The sequence below is a fragment of the Rhipicephalus microplus genome, chromosome X (assembly GCF_043290135.1).
Source record: "Rhipicephalus microplus isolate Deutch F79 chromosome X, USDA_Rmic, whole genome shotgun sequence".
Taxonomy (NCBI): domain Eukaryota; kingdom Metazoa; phylum Arthropoda; class Arachnida; order Ixodida; family Ixodidae; genus Rhipicephalus; species Rhipicephalus microplus.
In genome coordinates, this window is record NC_134710.1 from 353,577,210 (window position 1) to 353,589,216 (window position 12,007).

General features: G+C 43.9%; 1 protein-coding gene across 1 annotated transcript in view; it reads left to right on the forward strand.

Moving 5' to 3' along the window:
* LOC119161144 (nose resistant to fluoxetine protein 6) overlaps positions 1-12,007 on the forward strand; it is a 111,106-nt gene that overhangs the window by 89,834 nt on the left and 9,265 nt on the right. The window contains exons 14-15 of the mRNA XM_037413496.2: positions 196-385; positions 7,486-7,628. Coding sequence (XP_037269393.1) covers positions 196-385; positions 7,486-7,628 — 333 coding nt within the window. The remainder of the gene's footprint in view (positions 1-195; positions 386-7,485; positions 7,629-12,007) is intronic.

Genomic DNA, 12,007 nt, shown 5'->3' on the forward strand with positions numbered 1-12,007 from the left:
GTTGAGGCATTTCTTGAAGTCCATAATAAAGAGACGAGGAAGATAATTCAGATTCGGACACATGCATTGCTAAAACACTCACCTAGTTTGTTGCACAAGCTAATAAAGGAACACATAACTTCATTAAACGCATAGATGAGACATGTTTGGTGGTCTTTCTTTTCATTGTGCTCTTTGTCTGGTTTGTATATGCAGACTCTAATGGCTGTACTATGGTGCATTGCCCTATTATGTGGCCTCAGCTGCGTGTTCATGAAGCTGGAGTGGAACATGAAAACTGAGCGACCTAGCGAGACTAAGCGGATGTTTGTTGCCTTTGTTGACCGCATCCTGTGGTCTTCCTGCGTGTCCTGGTTTTGGTTCACTTGCACCACAGGTAGAGGAGGTAAGGCACAATACATACCAGCGTTTATCACTTTTTTTCCTAATACAATGCAATGTCAAACAAAAGTGTGCTTGCTTGCAATGACAACCAGAGCTAATGTTTAAAAAATTAAAGAAAGATTACTTGCACTTTTTCGGCCATTTTATATTTCTGGGTCAAGACAGTAAAAAAGTTGCCTATTGGAGCTTGAAGTGTTTTCTCAGTTCCTAGTGGCATACCGACACAACGTGAAAGAAGTGTATCTAAGCATGACTCAAAATCATCTCCACGAGCAATCCGAAATTTTTCCATCACATACTTGTCACGGGTTTTAAAAAATAGTACCACTCAAAATTAAACTTAGGAATGAACTGCATACCAACTTGCCCTTTTCAAACTGCGCATTCTCACAGGCTCAAGTGGACTTTGCGACCTAGAGGATTATTAGCGGCACTAAAGTGACGATTATGATAGGCATTCCTTCGCTCGGTCATACTTCTGCATACTTTTGAACTAAATGCGCTATGATCACACACTACAAACTTGGCGTGCAGTGTGAAAGCATTAGTCTCTTGTTTATTAGGGCAAATACTACCTAAACGGCGCTGTAATTAGTCGTAGGTTATTCTAAAGCAATAGTGACTGTATAAGTAGTCGGGCTCGGTTGATTACCATTCATGAATGATTGAAAAACAAAACTTTTGCTCCCAGGCCTTGTGTATTCTGTGATTCTTCTGGTCGTATATTTTCATCAGACTCGGTTGCCCCGTAAGCCTATATCCACTGTGCCGAGCAACACCATTATAATAAATAAATGATGTTCGCTGTGTAAACACTTCAACAGTAACACGACTATCTATTATAAATGGTGACGCTTGTGTTATACATAAATAGAAAGAAAAACGTGTAGAAGTTATTCATATGCGATTTTTTTGCACCCGCATCCTGTGAGTGCGAGAAATGCTATCTGAAATAGCCTAAGATCGAGAGAAAAATAAATAAATGAACAATTCGCACGTCCATATTAGAATCTTTCATATAGGGATGTAAGAATACTAGATTCTAGTAACTCCTATCTTCATTTCTGCATGTGCATATCAGGAAGCGTCGATAAAGTGCACTCTAGTGTATTTCGCTTGCCGCACTTCCTGCAAATACAACAGTCTAGAGAGCTAGCCATTTTACGGCTAGCATTGTTCAACCTCCTCCTATTGTGAAATAGGAGAAAGTAGGAATTTCGTTATGCTCCCGTCTGTCCTGTTATATACTAATGTGAGAAACATTGTTGATTTGAACAAAGCTTGTGGTATAGGGATACTGAGCGTGCCCGAGAATGGAATGTACGGTCATGTGGCGATACGGCGTTCAGCCTCAGTGGTTTCAGGTGTACCTTTATTTTGCTGAGCATGCGACTTGCGCAAAGAGTGGGTTATCGAGTGCTCCAACCCATTTAAAAAGCTCTACTTTGCTCACATATCAACTCTGGCGCCTACCAACTGCGGGGAATCGTTGGGCTTACAAAAGCTTCTGACATAATTCTTCGTGGTGGTCAAGCATCACACACACAAAAAATCCAGGAAGTTTCTTGTAAGCATGCAGCAGGCACCATGCTTCTTCGAAAAATGAGGAAGGATGGCATAGTGAGTGCACACCTACTACCCAATGGCGTAGTGGGTACCCTGCAAGTGTGCGTAATAGTTACGTAAAGGCTTTCTAAATAAGGCTCTGAACGGCCACCCTTGCAGCTTTCGCTGTGACAATACTGCGCGTTCCGTGCAAGCCCGGTGGTTTTTTCAAAAGCAGCACAGCAGCCAATACATCACTATAAGTCTTCCTACGGATAAGCGGTGTGCCCGCTACACATCTCTAAATTATTACGCGCACTTTGTTGATACTGCGAGCGGCTGTGGCGATGAATTATGGCTCAACACTTAGAACTGACGGGGGAGCATTAACTCTTTCCAGAAAGGTGGCCCTTCCAGATAACAATCTTTTCTTGATTTCTTTTCCACTTCATACACTTGAACCCCGTGCGTCAGTTAATAAGCGGTGCATTACTTATTGCTTTCGACAAACTGGCAGAGATAATGCTACTTTGTTTTAGCACCGATGTGACTTGTTAAGCTCCCTTTTTCTGGCTCTTGTCTTACTCAAGGCGCTCTAAGTGAAGGATCCGATATATATATATATATATATATATATATATATATATATATATATATATATATATATATATATATATATATATATATATATATATATATATAAGGGAAAGAAGTGTGTACCTAAGGGCTCGTTTTTCCGTGTTTCGACGCAATATTAATGAGATCTAACAAACAGTAATGCGAAGGAATGTACAGGGGAAGGTATTAGAACCAATGGAATGTAAATAAGAAGAAAGAAAAGTGGGTGAAAAAATAACCAGCCGTGAGCAGGAACCGAACCTACGACCTTCGAATAACGCGCTCGATGCTCTAACCGCTGAGCCATCACAGCGGCGTTCCCTACATCCACTTTTTGGGGTTTATATGTGAATTTAGAAGTAGGAGTGTCAGGCAGCGCCGTCTATAAGCCAAGCGACGAGAAAGAAACACTCTTTTAGGCGCATGTATGGCGTCACGTAGCACGTGAACTTATTACCAGCGGGCAGCTGAATAATAGTCCCTCGTATACAACCTGATGACAACAAGTCTGCCAGTACGAGACCCTCGTTAATGAATAAGGGAAAGAAGTGTGTACCTGTGGGCTTGTTTTTCCGTGCTATGACACAATAATAATGAGATCTAACAGACAGTAATGCCAAGAAATGTACAGGGGAAGTTATTAGAACCAATGGAATGTAAATAAGAAAAAAGAAAAGTGGATGAAAAAATAACCAGCCGTGAGCAGAAATCGAACCTACTAAACCCAAAAAAAGTGGATGGAGGGAAGGCCGCTGTGATAGCTCAGTGTTTAGAGCATCGAATGCGTTATTCGAAAGTCGTAGGTTCCATTCGTGTTCACGGCCGGTTATTTTTTCACCCACTTTTCTTTGTTCTTTTTTACATTCCATTGGTAATAATAACTTGCTCTGTACTGTCCTTGGGATTACTGTCTGTTAGATCTCATTAATATTGTGTCAAAACACGGTAAAACGAGCCCTTAGGTACACACTTCTTTCCCTGATTCATTAACGAGGGTCTCGTACTGGCAGACTTGGTGTCATTAGGTTGTATACGAGGGACTATTAATCAGCTGTCCACTCGTAATAAGTTCACGTGCTACGTGACGCCATATATGTGCATAGAAGAGTGTATCACACTCGTCGCTTGGCTTATAGATGGCGCCGACTGACACTACTACTTCTAAATTCACATATAAACCCCAAAAAAGTGGGTGGAGGTAAGGCCGCTGTGATCGCTCAGTGGTTGGAGCATGAAACGCGTTATTCGAAGGTCGTAGGTTCGATTCCTGCTCACCGCTGGTTATTTTTTCACCCACTTTTCTTTCTTCTTATTTACATTCCATTGGTTCTAATAACTTCCCCTGTACATTCCTTGGCATTACTGTCTGTTAGATCTCATATGCATATATATATATATATATATATATATATATATGATTATCTGTTTTCCTTGTCATTTGATTGATATGTGGGGTTTAACGTCCCAAAACCACTATATGATTATGAGAGACGCCCTGTCATTTGGATAGTGCAGGAAAGCATATTGTATGAGTAGCTAACGCTAATGACTATACAAATGAAGAGCTTCACTCAGTCAGTCAGAGCGCCATGTTACGGAAGTGGGTGGTCATGTGAGGTAGCCACCGTGCATGAAGGGTCTTAGAAAGCTGGTGATGCATGTTGTTTGAATGGAGCCTGGGGGCATGCCGATTGCAGAAGAGGAGAACGACAAACGATGACGTGCGCTCAGCTGGCGCTCAGTGGCTACTGACACACCATTGAGTGCCATCATAAAGAGGATATCATTATCACTGTCGTCGTCACCGTGGTTGTGACTTGGACTTGTAAAGACGTTTTACTTTGTGCCTCGGTCTCGTCTCTACGAGATTTCTGGCCAACCACCACCCAGAACCCTCCAATATATACTTTCGAAATCTGTTATTTCCTCAATTGTGTGATTATTAATATCGACCTTAAGCGTTGTCCAGCAGATCGCATTCAGTCTGGCCAATATTGCCATAATGCATCCATAGCAAGTATACCACTTCGGGAATGATGAGCAACACATACAATGCCCTTTGCCTCCTGTGGGAGGAGAAGGACTGCTTCGCGGTCTTTCACCGAAATTGACCTGTAGACGCTTTGTCCATGATGGTCACCTCAGGTGACTACCTGATATCTTTGGAACTGAAATTGTCGATTTTTCTTGTGAGAAATTGATTTTCTGCAATAGAGTTCACCGTTTTTCAATAAAATTTTATTTCCTGCCAAAAATAAACTTCTGTGCATAATACAGTTAAATCACACACTGGCTATGCAGTAAACACTTTGTGATGGACCACGTATAGCGAGATCAAGCAGGAAAAAATTGGCAGATCCCACGGACAGTGGGAATCGATCATATGCGAAGAACGAACGAGAAATGTCAATATGTCACTTCAATATCAGCACAACGTTACGAGGTGGAGGTAAATGATGCAGTACATTACTTCCATGTTATGATTGTCATGTTTGGATGTGCCGTTTATCTTCGTCATCTCTTCACGTCCAGCGATACCAAATTTAGTATATGTGGGGCTAGCTAAACAGCCGCGAGCACGCTATGAGCGTGGTGTGTTGTCATGTTCTTACATGACACGCGTGTCAGGATTATCATGTTTGCACCAGGCATATATACCGTCATCCATTGCCGTCAGGTAACACGAAAGGCGGTATATGTGGAGCTAGCAAAACGGCCGCGAGCGCATCATAAAGAGCCCAATATACCCCGATGTAGCGTTGACGCGCGCCCACGCTGGGCATAGCGACGCTACGTTAGCAAAACGTGAGCACTCTTTAGTCTGACGCCAGGCGCGACAAGCGTCCGCCGACGCGGCCCGACGGCAACCAGCACGAAATGTGACATGCTGCATTTTGCGCCGATGCGATGACGGGGTCACGCCGGACGCGCTGAAACACGCATGCGTCAAAGCAACGCAGCGCGGCGCGCGCCTGCGAGTATATGGCGGAACCGGCGTATGGCGTGGAAACGCCGGCTTGACGCGACGAAATGAACGCCAGCGAGCCCGCACACCGCGTCATGTCAAAATGCATTAGCGCCTTGACTTTGGCATGTAGTCATGTTCTCACATCATACGCATCTCATTATTATTAAGTTTGCACCAATCACATACCTTCGTCATTCGTTGGCGCCACGTAATACTAAATTTGGCACATATGAATCTAGCGAAACGGCCGCGAGCGCATCATGAGTGTGGCATGTAGTCATGTTGTTACATGACACGCATGTTGTGATTATTATGTTTGCTTGTGTCATTTACCTGTGTTGTGAAATCGCAGAGTGTTATACCGAGTTTGGTACATGTGAAGCTAGCGAAACGGCCGCAGGCCCACCATAAGTATAGCGTGTAGTCATGTTGTTACAGGACACGCATCTCATGATTGTCATGTTAGCACCAGTCATATACCTTTGTCATCCATTCACGTCCCGTAATACCAAATTTGGTGTAAGTGAAGCTAGCGAAACCACCACCAGCGCCTCATGAGCGTGGCATGTAGTCATGTTGTTACAGACACGCATCTCATGATTGTCATGTTTGCAGCAGTCATATACTTTCGTCATCCATTCACGTACCGTAATACCAAATTTGGCATATGTGACGCTAGCGAAAGGTCCGCGAGCGCATCGTGAGCGTGGTAAGTAATCACATTGTTACAGGACAAGCATGTCATAATTCTCATGTTGGGGTTTGTCGCTTGTGTTAGCCTTGCAATCATGTCATACCATACCAGTTTTGCAACATGCAATGTGAACGAAACCACCGCCGGAGCTGCAGGACCTTGAAATGTAAATCATGACATTCATGAAATTCATGACATATACGTGAGATTTTCATGTTATGACTAGTCAAATGTGCTCCTAATACAGTCATGTTATGCCAGACCAAGTTTGGTATCGATACCATTATTCAAACGGCCAGGAGAGCTAAATGTCGTAGGCGGCTAGGTAGATAGATAGATAGATAGATAGATAGATAGATAGAGAGATAGATAGATAGATAGATAGATAGATAGATAGATAGATAGATAGATAGATAGATAGATAGATAGATAGATAGATTGGCTCAAAGTTGCGAAGCTCGCTAAGAAATGCTTCGCATTAAAAAATACCTTAAGGACAGCAGTAGGGCAGTGCGGCATACACAAAACTACAAGCTTGTACTCTAATAGTTGCATTTATGAAGTTGAAGATGTTATGGCGACGGTGAAGCAGGCAATAAACTTTCTTTTTATAAAAATTCAATTGGTGCAGATAGCGATATTATTGCATATCTGGGGGTGAAAAGTACATAGGTAAAGAAAGTGGTCTGGCTGACGCCAGGTAAAGCAACCTTCATTGTCAAAAGTAGAAGTCATAATTCGTCCTGTGCTGGTGATAGACTAACGGCAATGATTAAATTGCTAATATCATCATCATCATCATCATCAGCCTGGCTATGTCCACTGCAGGACAAAGGCCTCTACCATGTTCCGCCAGTTAACCCGGTCCTAATTGCTAATGTGTTTGACTATAAACATTGCTGCGTCACCAGCATCTTTATATTGTTACGCACAAGGAGGACCAGGACGTATACGCCTGAAGGGGCCGTTCATTTTGGGTGCGAAGAGAAGCGCCGGAGCGGCCAACAGGTTGATGATCACAGTGTCGTCATCTTGCTTCTTCCTCTAGCTTGGGGTAGCCAGCATGTTCACGCACTTCGTTTTCTTCCCAGGCATGCGCAACAATATGCAGGTTATTCGTTTGTTTTAATTTAGCATGCGCTAAGCGAACATGTTGACAAAAATTATGCAAGTTTAGGACTGAAGTTGAGGCAATAAGGATTTATCAGCGTATTTTAATTGTAATATTTTGAGTTAGTTGAGAGTCGTCATGTGTATTTCAATTTTTCTTCCTAAGGGTTCCTCAACCGATTTCTCTCGTGGGATGGATTCGTGCCGCTTGCACGAATCTCCTTCGGCGTGTACCTCATACACTTGCCATTCTACAACCTCATGCACCGAATAAGCAGAGAACGCCGGTTCTATTCTCACTTCACAATGGTGAGTACAGAACATTTGCAGGTAAAATGCCTTCATAAAAACAAAACACTTGCGATTTACCGTGCCGCAGGATTACCAACATGAAACAATTCGGCAGATCCCACGTACCTGGGAATCAACTTTATGCTAAGCACGCGAAGGGAAGGTGACCGTGTTGCATTTTTTTATTGAGAGACAAGTCATAAAATGATGCTAAGTGTATGTTTAAATCTTGCACGCAGAGACATATGTTGATGAGAACATGTGTGTTGAAGGTTTGCGGATGTTTGTATAACCATTTTTCTACTTGCACAACGATGTCACCTGGAAATGTGCTTTAGCAACACCAGATGCTGAAATTAAGCGCTGATGCTCGCGAAGATCCTGGCCCTTGACACGGCTACATAAATCAATTTCAGCGTACGGCACCTCACCACAATATACGTTAACCCAACGTGACAGCTTTATGAAAGCAGTACATATGTAATTTTTATAAAATTGCGTAGGCAGCACTGCAACCAATATTGACGTTTCACGAAGATGCGCGTTTATTTGTAAAGTAGTTGCGGGACCTGGCGTAGCTTTGTAGTAGAATGCTTGACTGCCACGCAGAATGCTTGGGTTTGACTCCTGCTGGGACCCTGTAATTCATAATTTGCATTCGTCGGGTGGCCAACGCTGCCTATGTCAGGTTTTCCTTAACACTGACATTTATTCTATGCCTTCGTTGGGTCGATGCTACCGATGTCGGGTATTGCTTTACGCTCACGCGTTAAAATTGCCCATGTGTGGTCTCGTCATTCCTGCGTACGTACTAAGTGTCTATCACCTGTGGCACATACCCGCTTACCAGCGGCACATACCCGCCCGTGAGTATGTGTCTGGCGGGAACTGTTCGACGACGTACGCGACGGGTTTGTGACAATATTCATGTCTTGACCAGCGCATCATATTCGTCAAACTATCTTACCCTTCCATGCTAATTTTGGTTCACGCCAAGTTAAGGGGATCACCACAAGAGCACCCAAACGTGAGCGTCTAAATATATATATATATATATATATATATATATATATATATATATATATATATATATATATATATATATATATATAGAAAGGTAGATACGCTCAAATTCGCCAAAGTTCGCTAAGAAATGCTTCGCATTTAAAATGTAACAGCTATTTGTTCATATAGAAGCAGCATGGGCGGACATTCTGACACAATGTTGGTCTGAGGTAGCGCCTCGCCGTGGTGGTACCAGCCGAGTACCTTGAGACTAAGGTACTCGGCTTCGGACCCGCATGTCGGGTGACGGGATCCTTACTGCCACTCGATTGTTATGTGGGATTTTTGAGGCACTGTTGTGGTGGTCCAGTGGCTAAGGTACTCGGCTGCCGACCCACAGGCCGCGGGATCGAATCCCGGCTGCGGCGGTGGCATTTTCAATGGAGGCAAAAATGCTGTAGGCCCGAGTGCTGAGGTTTGGGTGCATGTTAAAGAACCCCAGGTGGTCAAAATTTCCAGATTCCTCCACTACAGCGTCTCTCAAAATCATAGAGTGGTTTTGGAACGTTAAACCTCACATATCAATCATGCATCTGAGGTAGCAGAGAAATAATCGTCTCTCAAGATTTACGTATACCTCCAGTGACTCTGCGATAGCGCTCCCGATATCGGAGACATGCACCGAAGCCGTGGGGGCCGGGCTGGATGCTGACGAGGTGGATGCTGGGCTGATCGATGCGCAGTGTGTGTCGCCACACACTATTGTAAAAACACACCGTACAATCAGAATGTGTACTATGTTGTGTTTATTTTGTTGGTGAAAATAAATCGAGCTTCTGCTACATTCATTAAGATCTCTGCAGCCGTGTATGATACCTGCAACATCAATCAGGATGCAGTCATCGCTACCTAATGTGCATTTGAAGGCGGGTACATTGTAGCACAAGTAGGAGCGTATAAAATATGGTGTTTATAATTTCAGGAAGCCAAAGTGTTCAAAATAAATTGCAGTTCCTCACCGCAGCATTTACCTTACTTCGATAGTCATTTTTAAAGGTTAGGCACAAAAATTTAGTATTTAGGGCTCCGTCATCACGTGACTGACCATTTTTTGAACTATCGCACTTCATTTTTCTAGATAGCGATCGTTACTTGACTCTGTGATGTGTGATTAGTTCTACTTTTTTAACTAAAATGTTCTTTTATCCAATTGACTATATTTGGTATTTGCTCTAGAAGAGAACATTGACCTTGCTATTTTGCACATCAAATATATAAATGCGAGAAATGAAGCTCGTGAAGATTATCCCCAAAAGAAAGGGAATGACCCTAAAAAGTAAGTGAGGATGAATGTCGAACTGATTACGTGTGTCTTGTTCTCGAGTAGGGGAGACATTTAGAGACCCTGAACGACTTTTCTAAGTGATGTAGAATCAGCGTATATCAGAGATGGTTGCCTCACGATTGTGTCAAGAACAAGCGGTTGCTATAGAATAACGTATCATAATGAGCGGTGTCACAGACACTGGTTAGGGCAGCAAGGAGACGGCGCAACTGGCACGGAACACAAAAACTTATTCTAACACAAAAATTCAAAATCAACACAAATGCAAGAGTACATTATTATTACGCAAAACGTCATTATAATCTTAACTGAGTTGAGCGAAAAAATGGAATGACACAAGGTTAGGATAAATTACTAACTCGCCCAGCACTCTGTCCTTCTCACGTCTTTATAAGTCACTTCAAGCTAACTAGGCACTCAAGTTTTGTGGCTCGACGAAGCAACCAAGATGGCGTCAATGCTGTCGGGGGAAAGGGGCCAGGTGGGTTGTCACACGTATTTTGCCTGCTAGGTGTCCGAGCAAAAGGCACGTTCATTGCGGAGTTCTTCAGGCGTTGACGTCTAACGAGGTACTTCCGACACTGTTGCCTTTTCGAATTTGGACATCCGGCCAGGCCAACGCATCTTCTTCGCTTCCACTTGTGTATCGTCTTCTTCTTTCATCTTTTTTCTCGCGCCATGTGTGCACAGGCAGCAGGGCGTCTTGATTGAGTTGTCAAATGTTGTTACGGCCGGATGCATGCGAGTGCGCTTGTGCCACAGTTTTAACGTCGTCGTTGTTTTGGCATCGGGTACTTCATGAGAGCGGCGTTACAGAGATTAGCCAGGTCGTTTAAGAGCACTATAATTCTCCGCCGTGATAACCGCGCCAATAGAAGCGACGTAGAGACGGACGACATCAGGGGAAAAAGTTGCCCACTACGCTTTCACTATTGCTCTCACCTCATGACTCGAGTGTGGAGGCGTGCCACCTTGCAGCACCACTCGCAGCCTCTTTGTCCTCGGCTGTCATGGCCATGTCTACCAGCGAGGGACTTCCTCTTTGCAGCAAGCAGCAACAGCATCTTCTCTCCTCTCACAACTCCACCGGCCACCGAGCAAATAGCGCCCTCCCCAAACGCACATGCATTCAGTACCACTCGCACCCTCAACCGAACCTCGCTATCAAAGACAATGATCCTGGTTTTTGCTTGGGCTTGCGGGATTCTCTCGTCACACCATCTTATGTCATCTGCATCCCCGGCCATACGACCGTCTTGTTTAGAGAGCCGGCTGGAGTTCTGAATATGCATTTTTATGCAGTTTCTGCCCATCAAAGGGCAGAAACTGCATAAAAAAACTGAAGGAGATATACTATGGATAGTGAAAAATAGATAAGAATATAGAAGACACAGTGACAGAACAAGGCGATAGGAAAGTTGGAAGCCGGTCAAAGAAGTCCGAGGACGGAGGAGAACACAGCGAGAGGTTCACGATGCCAGCACTCACTCCTGGAGCATTTGTTGGAGTTTCTCGGAAGATTTCAAAATGAATGACTCTGCAGCCCGCGATATCTGACGCTAGCGTAGCTTTCACTGACTGGTTTGCCTTTCGCGGCCTGTCCCTGCCAGCGAGCAAAAGGAAAGTGCCAACTGGCTCTTTGTCCTCGACTGCCATGGCCATGTCTACCAGCGAGGGACTTCCTCTTTGCAGCAAGCAGCAACAGCATCTTCTCTCCTCTCACAACTCCACCGGCCACCGAGCAAATAGCGCCCTCCCCAAACGCACATGCATTCAGTACCACTCGCACCCTCAACCGAACCTCGCTATCAAAGACAATTATCCTGGTTTTTGCTTGGGCTTGCGGGATTCTCTCGTCACACCATCTTATGTCATCTGCATCCCCGGCCATACGACCGTCTTGTTTAGAGAGCCAGCTGGAGTTCTGAATATGCATTTTTATGCAGTTTCTGCCCATCAAAGGGCAGAAACTGCATAAAAAAACTGAAGGAGATATACTATGGATAGTGAAAAATAGATAAGAATATAGAAGACACAGTGACAGAAC